Source organism: Symphalangus syndactylus, chromosome 6 (assembly GCF_028878055.3).
Source record: "Symphalangus syndactylus isolate Jambi chromosome 6, NHGRI_mSymSyn1-v2.1_pri, whole genome shotgun sequence".
Taxonomy (NCBI): domain Eukaryota; kingdom Metazoa; phylum Chordata; class Mammalia; order Primates; family Hylobatidae; genus Symphalangus; species Symphalangus syndactylus.
Window position 1 is genome coordinate 63,988,831 of NC_072428.2, and position 16,225 is coordinate 64,005,055.

At 39.8% G+C, this 16,225-nt stretch overlaps 2 protein-coding genes across 12 annotated transcripts in view; both read left to right on the forward strand.

Moving 5' to 3' along the window:
• ANKRD42 (ankyrin repeat domain 42) overlaps positions 1 to 16,225 on the forward strand; it is a 122,137-nt gene that overhangs the window by 8,198 nt on the left and 97,714 nt on the right. For all 11 annotated transcript variants that reach the window (XR_010121377.1, XR_010121375.1, XR_010121376.1 and 8 more), the window contains exons 3-5: positions 5,052 to 5,159; positions 9,608 to 9,727; positions 10,616 to 10,751. Coding sequence is in view for 6 of the 11 variants with exons in the window: in XM_055281275.2 (XP_055137250.1) it covers positions 5,052 to 5,159; positions 9,608 to 9,727; positions 10,616 to 10,751 (364 nt within the window). In the remaining 5 variants the exon portion in view is untranslated. The remainder of the gene's footprint in view (positions 1 to 5,051; positions 5,160 to 9,607; positions 9,728 to 10,615; positions 10,752 to 16,225) is intronic.
• On the forward strand, positions 8,314 to 8,698 carry LOC129483871 (cyclin-dependent kinases regulatory subunit 1-like). The gene has a single exon (XM_055281289.2). The coding sequence runs from the start codon at positions 8,392 to 8,394 to the stop codon at positions 8,629 to 8,631; it is 240 nt and encodes a 79-aa protein (XP_055137264.1). The 5' UTR covers positions 8,314 to 8,391; the 3' UTR covers positions 8,632 to 8,698.

Genomic DNA, 16,225 nt, shown 5'->3' on the forward strand with positions numbered 1-16,225 from the left:
TCTGTTGTTCCCTGAGTTTTTAATGATTGTCATTCTAACTGGTGTGAGATGGTATCTCATTGTAGTTTTGATTTGCATTTCTCTAATGACCAGTGATGAGCTTTTTTTATATGTTTGTTGCTGCATAAATATCTTCTTTTGAGAAGTATCTGTTCATATCCTTTGCCCACTTTTTGATGGGGTTGTTTTTTTCTTATAAATTTAAGTTCCTTGTAGATTCTAGATGTTAGCCCTTTGTCAGATGGATAGATTGCACAAATTTTCTCCCATTCTGTAGGTTGCCTGTTCACTCTGATGGTAGTTTCTTTTGTTGTGCAGAAGCTCTTTAGTTTAATTAAATCCTATTTGTCAATGTTGGCTTTTGTTGCAATTGCTTTTGGTGTTTTAGTCATGAAGTCTTTGCCCATGGCTATGTCCAGAATGGTATTGCCTAGTTTTTCTTCTAGGGCTTTTATGCTTTTAGGTGTTACTTTTAAGTCTTTAATCCATTTGAATTAATTTTTGTATAAGGCTTAAGAAAGGGATCCAGTTTCAGTTTTCTGCATATGGCTAGCCAGTTTTCCCAGCACCATTTATTAAATAGGAAATCCTTCCCCTGTCGCAAACATCAGATTTGTTGAAGATCAGGTGGTTGTAGATGTGTGGTGTTATTTCTGAGCACTCTGTTCTCTTCCATTGGTCTATTTATCTGTTTTGGTACCAGTACCAAGCTGTTTTGGTTACTGTAGCCTTGTAGTATAGTTTGAAGTCAGGTAGCATGATGCCTCCAGCTTTGTTCTTTTTGCTTTGGATTGCCTTAGCTCTATGGGCTCTTTTTTGGTTCCACGTGAAATTCAAAGTAGTTCTTTCTAATTCTGTGAAGAAAGTCAATGGTAGCTTGATGGGAATAGCATTGAATCTATAAGTTACTTTGGTCAGTATGCACATGCTGTTTCATCTGCCTGTCTCATCTCTTCCCACTGGTTACCTGGTTGAAATCCAGGTCAGTCAGTACCCACTTGGTAAAGCTTTCTGTTTTCCCCCTCAGTATCTCCCAACTAGTTACTGACTCCTTAGTGCTACCTCTAAATCTTATAAATTTTAAAAAGTGTATCACTTTAAATTTTATTCTCTATTAGATTTTGAGCTCTTTGAAGATACCTTTGAGTCTTATTCATCTTTTTTTCCACAATACCTAGCGTAATGTCTGGCATATTATAGGAGTCACATCATAAGTTCACAATGAATGTTTCTCATGTTGCTGAATTTCTTGAATTAAATTTACATTTATATTTTTAGTGTCTAGCACAGTGCCTAGCAGATGTTCAATAAATGTTGTTTGGATTTTTTTCTTTTTTTTTTTTTTCAGAGAGGGTATCACTCTGTTTCCCAGGCTGGAGTGCAGAGGTGCGATCTCAGCTCACTGCAACCTCTGCCTCCCAGGTTCAAGCAGCTCTCCCACCTCAGCCTCCTATGTAGCTGGGACTACAGGTGCATGTGCCACCATACCTGTCTAATTTTTTGTATTTTTGGTAGAGATGGGGTTTCACCATGTTGGCCAGGTCTCTAACTCCTGACCTCAAGTGATCCACCCGCCTTGGCCTCCCAAAATGCTGGGATTACAGGTGTGAGCCACCATGCCCCAGCCTGTTTGTTGGATTTTAACAAGCGTAAACAGAAAACAAAAGATATTGGTGCTTTTCTCTATTCCCACTTAAAGGTCATCTCCTAAACTTTTCTTTTTTTTTTTTTGAGAGGGAGGCTTGCTCTGTCGCCCAGGCTGGAGTGCAATGGCACCGTCTTGGCTCACTGCAACCTCTGCCTCCTGGATTCAAATGATTCTCCTGCCTCAGCCTCCTGAATAGCTGGGACTACAGGCATGTGCCACCACACCTGGCTAATTTTTGTATTTTTAGTAGAGATGGAGTTTCACTATGTTGGCCAGGCTGGTCTCAAACTCCTGACCTTGTGATCCACCTGCCTTGGCCTCCCAAAATGCTAGGATTGCAGGCATGAACCACCGTGTCTGGCCCTAAATCTTTACGTGAGCACTACATTAACACCTTTACAGTTTTTTATCCTTTCTGAATTTGCTTAAGATATTTGGTATTTATATATTGGTTGCAAGAAATAATCACTAAATTAATAATTGGTAAAAAAAAACTATGCTTTATTGGACTTCAGTTTTTTTCAGATGAAATCTGCTATTGAGCCCCTAGTAAACTTTTCATTTCAGATATACTGTTCAACTCCAGAATTTCCATCTGGTTCGGTTCTCTTCTCTGTTCTCTCTTTTCTCTTTTCAAGACAGAGTCTGGTTCTGTCGCCTAGGCTGGAGTACAGTGATATGATCTCGGCTCACTGCAACCTCTGCCTCCTGGGTTCAGGTGATTCTCCTGCCTCAGCCTCTTGAGTAGCTGGTACTGCAGGTGCCTGCCACCACGCCTGTCTAATTTTTGTATTTTTAGTGGAGACAGGGTTTCACCATGTTGACCAGGGTAGTCTTGAACTCCTGACTTTAAATGATCCACCTGCCACAGCCTCCCAAAATGCTGAGATTACAGACATGAACCACTGCACCCAGCCGGTCAATTGATTTTTAACAAAGATGCAAATGTAATTCAGTGGAGAGCAGATATATTTTCATTAAATGATGTTGGCGCAATTACACATATTCATATGTGAGAAAATGAAGCTTTTATCCTAAGTGAATTAATGCAGAAACAGAAAACCAAAAACCATATATTTTCACTTATATGTAGGACCTAAATACTGGGTACACATGGACAAAGAGATGGGAACAATAGACACTGGGGATTCCAAAAGTAGATAGGGAAGGAGGCAAGGGTTGAAAAACTACCTGTTTGGTAACCTGGTCACTATTTGGGAGATGGGTTCAATAGAAGCCCAAATGCCTCAGCATCATGCAATATATCCATGAAATGAACGAACTTGGTACTTGTACCCTCCGAATCTAAAATTAAAAAAAAAAGAAAATGAAGCTTGAGCCATACTTGGCACCATATGCAAAAATTTACTCAAAACAGATTGTAGATAAATGTAAAACTTATAAAACTTATAGAGAAAATAGAGAAGAAAACCTTTGCAAATCATGTACCTAAGAACTTGTAACCAGATTATATAAGGAACTCTCAGAACTCAGCAGTAAGAAAAAAAATTTTAATGGGCAAAAGACTTCAGTTGACACTTTCTCGAAGAGTACATATGGATGGCAATTAAACGTATGAAAAGATGTTCAACATCATTAGCCATTAGGCAAATGCAAATTGAGACCACAATGAGATGCCAGTGCATACCTGTAAGAATAGCAGAAAAAACAAAACCCCAAAAAAATGACAATACAAAGTGTTTACAGGGATATCGAGAAACTAGAACTCCCATACATTGCTGGTGGGAATGTAAAGAGGTACAGCCACGTTAGAAAACAGTTTGGCAGTCTTTAAAATAAAGTTAAATATATACTTATTTTATGTCCTAGCAATCTCACTTCTACATATTCACCCATGACAAATGTAAAACCAGTATATGAATGTTGACAGTGGCTTTATTCTCTAGTGCCTGAACAATGCACATAATAGTTTTTTCATAAATATTGTTGAATAAATGAATGACTTACTATAATTATTATTGAGATTGAGGTTTTTTAATATTTTATTGTCATTAGTCTCTGCTGCAGGAAAATGATATTTACTTGATAAGCCTTTTAAACAAATAATATGATTATGACTTCTATGACAATGTATCCCAATGATATGATCAATTCTTTTAAAAAGAGGTGGAATTGCCACAGTGACTTCCACGATGGTTGAATTAGTTTACAGTCCCACCAACAGTGTAGAAGTGTTCCTATTTCTCCACATCCTCTCCAGCACCTGTTGTTTCCTGACTTTTTAATGATCGCCATTCCAACTGGTGTGAGATGGTATCTCATTGTGGTTTTGATTTGCATTTCTCTGATGGCCAGTGATGATGAGCATTTTTTCATGTGTTTTTTGGCTGCATAAATATCTTCTTTTGAGAAGTGTCTGTTCATGTCCTTCGCCCACTTTTTGATGGGGTTGTTTGTTTTTTTCTTGTAAATTTGTTTGAGTTCATTGTAGATTCTGGATATTAGCCCTTTGTCAGATGAGTAGGTTGCAAAAATCATTCTCAGTAAGCTATCGCAAGGACAAAAAACCAAACACCGCATGTTCTCACTCATAGGTGGGAATTGAACAATGAGAACACATGGGCACAGGAAGGGGAACATCACACTCTGGGGACTGTTGTGGGGTGGGGGGAGGGGGAGGGACAGCATTAGGAGATATACCTAATGCTAAATGACGAGTTAATGGGTGCAGCACACCAACATGGCACATGGATACATATGTAACAAACCTGCACATTGTGCACATGTACCCTAAAACTTAGAGTATAATAAAAAAAAAAAAGAGGTGGTAGCATATACAAACTTGAACATATAAAGACAGTAACACCGTATGTGGTACAGACCTTTAAGTACTGTATTATATTGAGATTTAGATTAATTTTTAAAAATCTTAAAGATACATTTGACTTCTCTCATTTTTTTTAAATAAACCATTTATTTTTTAGAATCACTAGAATAACAATGTTTGCTCTGATGCAAAAGCTCTGGACCCATTTAAAGATCTGTGTTTGAGATTGAAAACTGGCAGCCTTTGAGTGAATTTGACTCTTAGATCTGTTTTCTTTGGCCTGCACAGTATTGATCAAACAGAATATTTACAAACATTGGATAAGCATTTCACTCATAGCAACCACTGACTCTGATTGAGTAGTGTCTATACCTTACAGACAAGAAATACGGTCTCCAGTTTGCCACAGTTCCCACTAGTCTCTATTGTTTACGCAGCAGTGAGGCCACATGTTGGTTGCCATGTCACTGTGCTTGTGCTTTGTGCTTTTGTTTTTCTTATACATGGATCTCTCATTCACTACAGTCTGTTATTTTATGATAACAGACCAAATTTAAAAGATAAAAATGTTAAAAACATCCATTTTATCACTTGTTAACATGGTTATTTTCTTAGTGTCTTCACTGGCTGCTCTGGCATGGAGCTGATATCACACACGTAACAACGAGAGGTTGGACAGCATCTCACATAGCTGCAATCAGGGGTCAAGATGCTTGTGTACAGGTAATAATAACATTACTTTTTTCAGTAAGTTCAATTACTTTAACATAGTTCTGTTGGGCTATTGCTATTATTCTAATTATTTGACTCAATAGATTTAGTTTTATATTCTAAACAAGAACTTACTGGATTCCACAACTCAGATATTCTGATACCAGCTATCCACTTAAACAAATTGTATGTGACCAGAAATCCTTTTATCTCTGATGTAGTTGGCTGTCTGGGTTGTTTTGAGAGATCTCACAGTCATGACCAGATTATCTCCTTTATAGCTTGCTGCTGTGGTCTGAATGTTTGTGTCCTCCAAAATAAATATGTTGAAATCTTAACCCCAAGGTGATGGTGTTAAGAGGTGAGGCCTTTTGGCAGGTTATTAGGTCATGAGGGGTTTGCCCTCATAAATGGGATTAATGTCCTTATGCAAGAGACCTCAGAGAGCTAGCTCTCTAGCCTCTTCCACCATATGAGGATGCTGTGAGAAGGCACTATCTATGCAGAAAGAGCCCTCACCAGACAGAATCTGCCACGACCTTAATCTTGGACTTTCCAGCCTCCAGAACTATGAGAAATAAATTTTTGTTGTTTATATGCTCCCTGGTTTATGATATTTTGTTATAGTAGTCCAAACAGACTAAGACACTTGGCCATGCCTAAAATTTTGTATTTAATGTATTGCCTGACCAGGGTGATATATTAATATGTGGTAGGATCTAGTTTATTAGAGTAATTAAATTATTCAGTGTTTTGAAATAGACTGGAATTTGGAGGAATACAGAGTCATATAAGCAAACAGTTGGTATTAGTCCATTCTCACACTGCTATGAAGAAATACCTGAGACTGGGTAATTTATAAAGAAAAAAGGTTTAGATGACTCACAGTTCCACATAGCTGGGGAAGGCCTCAGGAAACTTACAATCATGGTGGAAGGGGAAGCAAACATGTCCTTCACAGGATGGCAGGAAGAGAGAAGTGCTGAGCAAAGGAGGAAAGCTTCTTATAAGACCATCAGATCTCGTGAGAACTCACTCACTATCATGAGAATAGCATGGGGTAACCACCCCCATGATTCAGTTACCTCCCACCGTGTCCCTCCCATGACACGTGGAGATTATGGGAACTACAATTCAAATGAGATTCGAGGGGGTACACAGCCAATGTACATCACAGTTCCTGTGGAACAGGAAGAAGCGTGAGATTGTTTGAAGGGACAGGAGCTCTACTCAGTGAGTTACAAAACAATGCAAAGCAAAATCTATGATTAAAGTTCTAATGAAAAATATAGATGAGAAGAATTGTATAATTTAGGAGGAGGTAGAGGGATCATAAATGGAGGAAATAAAACATCAGCTAAGCTCAAAAGAGTGGGTTGATTTTAAAGAGCTAAGTAATGAGGAAGTATTATAGAGGCAGGCAATATGTTAGGAGCAAATAAAAGTAATGATTGTCATTCATTGGAGATTTATTGTGTGTTAGTCTCTCATGTATCATTTCATCCAACACAAACAGTTCTACGAGTTCCCTTTTATATAGGTTATAAAACAAATTCAGAGTGTTAAGTACCTTGCCTAAGCAAGTGACAGAGCTAGGATTTGAACCTAGACTTGTCCTATTATTAATCTTTATGCTATACTTCTGTAAGAAGCTCCTGAATTGGAAAATTGGGCTGTGTTCAGGGGATATACCATTATATTAGTTTGACTGAGTATAGATTATTTGTGGTGTGGACTGTTGAGAACCATGCTTGGATAGACCAGTTTTGTAAAGTGCCTCAGAAATAGAATGAAGATTTTGGATTCATTTGTATAGAAAGAGAGTTTTTTTTCCCCCTCCTCAACCCTGTGATTACCTGGAAAGAAAAGAGAGGTTTTGTTTTTGTTTTTGTTTTTTGAAACAGGGTCTTGCTCTGTCACCCTGGCTGGAGTGCAGTGCCCTAGTCACGACTCACTGCAGCATCAACCTCCTGGGCCCAAGTGATCCTCCCACCTCAGCCTCCCAAGTAGCTGAGACCACCAACATGTATCACCACGCCTGGCTAATTTTTTTTGTAGGGATGTCTTTGGCGGGTGGCGGGGGGGATCTCCCTATGTTGCCTAGGCTGGTCTTGAACTCCTGGGCTCAAGTGATCCTCCTGCCTTGGCCTCCCAAAATGCTGGGATTACAGGCATGAGCCACAGCATCTGGCTGAGAAGAGAGAGTTTTTATATACATTTTGTGTGTGTGTGTGTGTGTGTGTGTGTGTGAATATGTTTGTATATATATTTATACGTACACATAAACATCCACATGGACACTAACTGGGGAATGAGATAATGAAAACAGTATTTCAGGGAATTATTCTAGCAAAATGTGTGCAGGATTATTAGGATGAAGGAAGAGTTAAAGATAAGAAGATCAGTTAGAGATTTTTTGCTGTAATCACTAACCAGAGAGGGTAAAAATAGGTGGTGGCAGAGGGAAAGAAAGAAAATGAGCCAAGATACCTTGCAAAGCAAACATCGACAGAGTGTAGTGAAAATTCAAATTGTGAGTCAGAGCAACAGATAATTATGATGGAATGAATAGGGAAATCTGAAAAGCAAGGAAGATTGGGAAAAAGATGTTGAGTTCAATTTGGCATATGTTGAGTTTAATGTGTTTGTAGGTCATCCAGGTACAGAGGGTCCAGGCAGTTGAAAAGGGGGCTGGAGATAAAGATTACAGGAATGGTAAAGTATAGAAGAGTCTCAAACTCTCAGCCTCCCAAAGTGCCAGGATTACAGCATGAGCAACCACTCCTGGCCGAGACTAATAATTCTTTTAAGCCAATTACTCTGTGTATGGTATAACCCATATATAGAAACTGGGCCAATTGCAAATTCAGATGGAACCTCTTTAGATGTAGTTAGAAACTTGATTTGGAGCTTAGAACTAGTCACTTAAATAATTAATTCTTCTACTGAGTCCACACCCCTCTTAACAAAGGATTCTGCTTTTGAATTTGTGAAAGTTTAAATTTCAGTTTTATCAGGTTAGAATTAAAGAATTTAACTTAGTGGCTATTTATCTATGCTCATGAAAGATGTGTCTTATAAATTATATATACATGCTCAAATCAAAATGTAAAATCAATATTATAAGTGTCTTCTAGGCAATGTTAAAACATTTTCTTGAGGCAAAAGTGGGTGGGAGCGCGTGCTGTTGGGAGTTGCTTGGAGGTTGGCAGTGCGGGGCTGAAGGCTAGCAAACCGAGCGATCATGTCGCACAAACAAATTTACTCTTCAGACAAATACGACGACAAGGAGTTTGAGTATCGACATGTCGTGCTGCCCAAGGACATAGCCAAGCTGGTCCATAAAACTCATTTGATGTCTGAATCTGAATGGAGGAATCTTGGCGTTCAGCAGAGTCAGGGATGGGTCCATTATATGATCCATGAACCGGAAACTCACATTTTGCTGTTCCGGTGCCCACTACCCAAGAAGCCAAAGAAATGAAGCTGGCAAGCTACTTTTCAGCCTCAAGCTTTACACAGCTGTCCTTACTTCCTAACATTTTTCTGACAACATTTTATGTTGCCTTTTTGTTTCTCACTTTCATATTTAAAAGATGTTCAGTACACTGTTTGAATGTGCTGGTAACTGCTTTGCTTCTTGGGTAGAGCCACCACCACAATAGCCCAGCCAGATGAGTGCTCTGTGGACCCACAGCCTCAGCTGAGTATGACCCCAGAAGCCATGATGTGCTCTGTATCCAGAACACACTTGGCAGATGGAGGAAGCATCTGAGTTTGAGACCGTGGTTGTTACAGGGATCATGTAAACTTGCTGTTTTTGTTTTTTCCTGCCGGGTGTTGTATGTATGGCGACTTGTGGATTTATGTTTCAGTGTACTGGAAACTTTCCATTTTATTCAAGAAATCTGTTCATGTTAAAAGCCTTGATTAGAGAGGAAGTTTTTATAATCTAAAAAAAAAAAAAAAAACAAACCACTTTCTTAGCATTAGCTGAGAATTTCTTATGATTTGCCTGTAGCACATATGTAAGAACATACATAAGAATTTAGCTATAGATTGGCTGGGCGCGGTGGCTCACGCTTGTAATCCCAGCACTTTGGGAGGCCGAGGTGGGCGGATCACGAGGTCAGGAGATCGAGACCACGGTGAAACCCCGTCTCTACTAAAAATACAAAAAAATTAGCGGGGCGTGGTGGCGGGTGCCTGTAGTCCCAGCTACTCGGAGAGGCTGAGGCAGGAGAATGGCGTGAATCCAGGAGGCGGAGCTTGCAGTGAGCTGAGATTGCGCCACTGCACTCCAGCTTGGGCGACAGAGCGAGACTCCGTCTAAAAAAAAAAAAAAAAAAAAAGAATTTAGCTATAGATTAATAAATTGCTTGCCTTTGTATAATCTGCATCTGCATTTATGGTTTAACATCTATACTCATGTAAAGTCGTTCCTATTTCTCTATTTTTAGGCTCTTATAATGAATGGAGCAGATCTGACAGCCCAGGATGACCGGGGATGCACTGCTTTACATCTTGCTGCAACTCATGGACATTCTTTCACTTTACAAATAATGCTCCGAAGTGGAGTGGTGAGTGACTCCTGTTAATATGTGCTAATGTATGATAATATAGATGGAATAGCATTTGGTAGTCTAGTTATCTCTTCCTGACTTTTTAGATCTCTTATATGACTTTCGGAAACTAATTTAATTTTTCTCTCTAGCTTTTCTATCTTTAAACATAGTAGCAATAATTCAGACAAATCTTCCCTTCCCCCCAAAAAACCAATTCAGTATTACAAAGTACTTGAGAGGTTTTGGGTTCTTCATGCCAGTTCAGAGTTTAACTGGTTAGATTACAAAGCTTCAAACGAATCTTAACCAGGTGATTGTAAATCTTTATGAATTTTTGTGTGTCTACCTATGTGTTTGTTTTGAAACTCTTATTTCATATACTGATTTAGAAAGTGATTTATTTCTTCAGAAATTTTGTTTATTGCAATATTTAATTTTATTATGTAGTGGTTGTAATAAATAACGTAGAAGAAGAGAACTACATATATTGAAGACATTGTGGTAAGAGTTGGTGTTTCTATAGTTTGAGAAAGTGAAAACTTATTAAATATTTTTTGTAAACTCTGTTTATATTCTCAATGATAGTATTTGATCATTCAATCTATCCCTTTTATTTTATTGGTCAGGAATCTGTGACTGGTAAGATGACTAGTTAAGTTCGTTTTTAAAAACTATTTTATGTGACTCGTTCTTTTGAAAAGCCTGTTTTATAAAATTTTCCTAGTATTTTATTAGCTCATATATTCAAATTAGTGGTTACAGTACATTTTTCTATTATATTAAGTGTTTGCCTTCTTGTATTAAGAACAGCCTCCAATTCTTATTTACAGAATTAAGCTGCTAGGCTTAGTGTTTTCCCTACAAAATGGGGAGAAACTAAGTCCTTGTGAATGTTACCTCTAGGATCCCAGTGTGACCGATAAGAGAGAATGGAGACCTGTGCATTATGCAGCTTTTCATGGGCGGCTTGGCTGCTTGCAACTTCTTGTTAAATGGGGTTGTAGCATAGAAGATGTGGACTGCAATGGAAACCTTCCAGGTATTTTAAATAAAGCAAATATTTTAGTTTTTCATTGATGTAAACTTTTAAATGTTTGATCTTGTTTAAGAAATTTAAACTGTTGGCTGAGTGTGGTGGCTTACACCTGTAATCTCAGCACTTTGAGAGGCTGAGGCAGGAGGATCACTTGAGGCCAGGAGTTTGAGACCAGCCTGGGCAACATAGTGAGACCCACTCTCTACCAAAAAAAAAAAAAAAAAGTAAAAGAAAGAAAAACGCTGGGTGTTGTGGTGTGTGCCTGTAGTCTAACTTCTTGGGAGGCTGAGGATTTGGGATCCCAGGGTTTGAGGCTACAGTGAGCTGTGATTGCACCACTGTACTTCAGTGAGCCTAGGCAACAAACTGAGACCCCATCTCTTAAAAAATAAAGACATTGAAACCAATTATTTTGTTAGTCTGTCACAAAATGAAGTAGTTTATATGTTGACATGAACATTTTTTATCTTACATCACACCCATCTTATGTACCTTTCATATGATTGATTTTTTTTCTGGAACCATATCAGCAAAAGAGAAATTGGCAAAATTAAACATAGATTTGCCCTTTCCGCCAGCTCTTTCCTTCATCTGCTATCTAGTGTTTTTATTTTTTAACTTCACCTCTCTCTGCCCCATAGACAACTTATTTATTTTTAAATTTTTTTGAGATTTTTGAGTTTTGTCCTGTTGCCCAGGCTGGAGTGCAGTGGTGTGCTCTCAGCTCACTGCAACCTCCGCCTTCCAGTTCAAGTGATTCTTATACCTCAGCGTCCTTCGTAGCTGGGTTTCAGGCACCTGCCACCACGCCTGGCTACTTTTTGTATCTTTAGTAGAGATGAAGTTTCACCATGTTGGCTAGGCTGGTCTCGAATTCTTGGCCTCAAGAGATCTACCTGCCTTGGCTTCCCAAAGTGCTGGGATTGGAGGCAGGAGCCACCACGCCTGGCCCAACTTTTTTATTTTTTAAACACCACTGCATAAATAGATGATACTAGTTAATTTGGGTTAATTTGCTACTTCACTTGTCTAACCTACAGTAAAGTGGCCAGTGGAGACTTAGACTCCACCTTCTTTAAAAAGTGGTCTAGAAATTCTAAAGGATAGATCACAGTGATATTGGAGTGAAAATGATACTTAAATGATACCTTAAAGAAGCAACCACACAAAGGGGAAGGGCAGAATAATATGAACAGGCCTGATCAAATCAGTTTGCTATTTAGAATCTCCTGAGATCCCTGTGGAGCCTCTGATTCCTTGGCTTGGCATGCTGGACTTACATAATTTGGCTCCTACCTACCTGCATGGCCTCATCTTTCTATATCTTTACACTACTGTCCAGGATCATTTTGCTTTTTTCTGAAGTTCATCTTTCAGTGTTCATTTAGTGAAGTCTTTTGGTATGAACTCTTTCACTTTTTGTGTATCTGAAAATTTATTTTGTTCTCATTCTTTTTACTTTGTATTTTGTAAGTTTTTTTTTTTAAAGTAAAATTTAAATTGAAGTCTCAAAAAACAAAAAGCCCCTCTCTTGGCACTGCCTATGGAGGTGGAAGCCATCTCCTCCTCAGCATCATGGCCACCCTCAGACCCCTTGTGAAGCCCAAGATCGTCAGAAAGAGAACTAAGAAGTTAATCTGGCATCAGACTGACCGATATGTCAAAATTAAGTGTAGCTGGCAGAAACCCAGAGGTACTGACAACAGGGTTCGTAGAAAGTTCAAGGGCCGATCTTCATGCCCAACATTGGTTGTGGAAGCAACAAAAAAAACAAAGCACATGCTGCCCAGTGGCTTCCGTAAGTTCCTGGTACACAACATCAAGGAGCTGGAAGTGCTGCTGATGTGCAACAAATCTTACTGTGCTGAGATGTTTTCTCCAAGAACTGCAAAGCCATCGTGGAAAGAGCTGCCCAGCTGGCCATCAGAGTCACATCAACCCCAATGCCAGGCTGCTCAATGAAGAAAATGAATAGACAGCTCATGGGCATGTTTTGTGTTTAAATAAAACTGTAAAAACTGCAAAGAAAACCCAAAAAACCAAAAAACAACAAAAAAATTCTTTTGTGTTAGGCTTCCTTCACTTTTTCAGACTGCTTTCAATTGCTCCATTTTCACATATGGTATTATTTATGGTATTATTAGTTTTTTTTTTTTTTTTTAGTTTTAGTCTTTCTGATGGATGTATCTCATTGCACTTTCAAATTTACACTTTTCCTGATGACTAAAGCTGTCGAACATCATTTCGTACTTTTAAAGGCTATTTTTTTTTTTTTGTGAAGTACGAGTTCAGATCTTTTGCCTATTAGCTGTTAGAGTATGTCTTTTTCTTATTGAATCATAGTTCTTTATATATTCTAGATACAAGCCCTTTGTCAGTTACGTTTATTACCAATATCTTTTCATGCAAATATCTTTCTGATCTTTCTACTTTATGGCTTGCTCTTTCATTCTGTGGTATTTTTTGATAAATGAGGTTTTAATTTTTTTTGAAATAGAGTCTTGCTCTGCCACACAGGCTGGAGTGCAGTGGTGCAGTCTCTGCTTGCTGCAACCTCTGCCTCCCGGATTCAAGTGATTCTTTTGCCTCAGCCTCCCGAGTAGCTGGGATTACAGGTGTGTGTCACCACGCCTGGCTAATTTTTGTATTTTTAGTAGAAACAGAATTTTACCATGTTGGCCAGGCTGGTCTTGAACTCCTGACCTTGTAATCCACCCACCTCGGCCTCCCAAAGTGCTGGGATTACAGGTGTGAGCCACCGCGTTTGGCCAGAGGTTTTAATTTTAATGTAGTCCATTTTAATAATCTCTTCCTTTGTAGTTAGTCCTTTCTGTACTTTCCCTATTCTGTGATCATGAAGACATTCCTTTATGTTATCTGTTAGAAATTTTATTTATCTTTCATATTTATATTCCCAATCCTCCTAGAACTGACTTTTCTGTGTGTAATACAAGGTAGGGGTCAGTTTTATTTTTGTATTGTCCTTTATCAAATATACTTGATCATTTTTGTTGGTCTTGTCCGGTCATTAAAAAATCCAATTGTTTCTTTAAACATGTATAATTATTTTATTTATAACCAGGTACAGTATTTATAATAATATAGATGTTAAGAAAGAATGTGGCCTTAGTTCTAGACTGCTTGTGTTCAAATCGCTCTCATAAAATTATTTTTTATTGATAAATGTACATATTTTTGGTATACATGTGATAATTTGATACATTCTTATAATGTATAAAGATCAAATCAAGGTAATTGGGGTAGCCATCCCTTAAATATTTCTTTTCTTTATACTAAGAACATTTGAATTATTTTTTTCTAGTTATTTTGAAATATACAATAGATTATGGTTAACTATAATCACCCTACTGATCTGTCAAACACTAGGTCTTATTTCTTCTACTGAATTGTATATTTGTACCCATTAATCAACTTCTGTTCTTCCTGTCTCTGTGCTACCCTTCTGGCCTTTGGTAATCGCCAATCAATCTACTGTCTATCTTCATGAGACCAGCATATTTTAGCTCCGACATATGAATGAAAACATATAATATTTGTCTTTCTGTGCTTGACTTATTTTACTTAACATAATGACCTCTAATTCCATCCATCTTGTGACAGTGACAGTATTTCATTCATTTTTGTGTGAATCATATTCCGTTGTGAATATACATTACATTTTCTTTATCCATTCATCATTGATGTGCACGTAGGTTGATTCCATATTTTGACTATTGTGAATAGTGTGTTAATAAACATGAGAGTGCAGCTATCTCTTTGATATATTGGTTTTTTTTCTTGTGGATATATACCCAGTAGTGGAATTAACTTATAGTTTATTTAATATAAATATAGCTACTCTTGTTCTTTTTTTTTTGCTTCTAGTTGCGTGGAATATCTTTCACTTTTAGTCTATGTGTGTTTTTATAGATGAAGTGGGTTTTTTGTAGGCAGCCTATAGTTGGGTCATGTTTCTTTATACTCTGTGCCTTTTAATTGGAGAGTTAAGTCCATGTACATTCAGTGTTGTTATTGGTAGGTAAAGACTTACAGCTGCTATTTTGTTGCTTGTTTTCTGGTTGTTTTGTAACTCCTATGTTCCTTTCTTCTTGTCTTTCTTTGTGGTTAAGTGATTTTTCTCTGGTAGTATGTTTTAATTTTTTGCTTTTTATTTTTTAGTAAATATAGGTTTTTGCATTGTAGTTACCATGAGTCTTACATTTTATAGATATAACAGATTATTTTAAAGAGATGACAACTTACCTTAGGTCACAAAGAAAGGAATAGGCCTCCCTCCCTCCTTCCCTCCCTCTTTCCTTCTTTCCTTCCTTCCTTCCTTCCTTCCTTCTTTTTCCTTCTTTCCTTCTTTCCTTCTTTTCTTTCTTTCTCTCTCTCTCTCTCTCTTTCTTCCTTTCCTTTCCTTTCCTTTCCTTTCCTTTCCTTTCCTTTCCTTTCCTTTCCTTTCCTTTCCTTTCCTTTCCTTTCCTTTCCTCTCCTTTCTTCTTTCTTTTTCTTTCTTTCTTTCTTCCCTCTGTGGCCCAGGCTGGAGTAAACTCGGCTCGCTGCAGACTCCCTGCATCCGGCTCCCGTGATTCTCCTGCCCTGGCCTGCGGGCTGCCTGGGATTGCCGGCGCACGCCACCACCCCTCCCTGGTTTTTCTCCTTTGGCTAGAGGCGCGGTTTCGCCATGTCGGCCAGGCTGGTCTCCAGCTCCTGACCTCCAGTGCTCTGCCCGCCTCGGCCTCCCGAGGTGCTGGGACTGCAGACGGAGGCTTGCTCATTCGGTGCTCGGTGTTGCCCGGGCTGGAGTGCGGTGGTGTGGTCTTGGCTCGCTGCAGCCTCCGCCTCCCAGCCGCCTGCCTTGGCCTCCCAGGGTGCTGGGATTGCAGCCTCTGCCCGGCCGCCGCCCCGTCTGGTAGGTGGGGAGCGTCTCTGCCTGGCCGCCCATCATCTGGGTTATGAGGAGCTCCTCTGCCCGGCCGCCCCGCCTGGGAGGTGAGGAGCGCCTCTGCCCGGCCGCCACCCCGTCTAGGAAGTGAGGAACGTCTCTGCCTGGCCGCCCATCGTCTGGGATGTGAGGAGCGACTCTGCCCGGCCGCCCCGTCTGGGAAGTGAGGAGCCCCTCTGCGCGGCCGCCCCGTCTGGGAAGTGAGGAGCGCCTCTGCCCGGCCGCCCCTTCTGGGATGTGAGGAGCGCCTCTGCACGGCCGCCCTGTCTGGGAAGTGAGGAGCGCCTCTGCCCGGCCACCCATTGTCTGGGATGTGAGGAGCGCCTCTGCCCGGCCGCTCCATCTGGGAAGTGAGGAGCCCCTCTGCCCGGCCGCCACCCTGTCTGGGAAGTGAGGAGTGTCTCTGCCCGGCCGCCCCATCTGGGAAGAAGTGAGGAGTGCCTCTGCCCGGCCACCCATCGTCTGGGATGTGAGGAGCGCCTCTGCCCGGCCACCCATCGTCTGGGAGGTGAGGAGCGCCTCTGCCCGG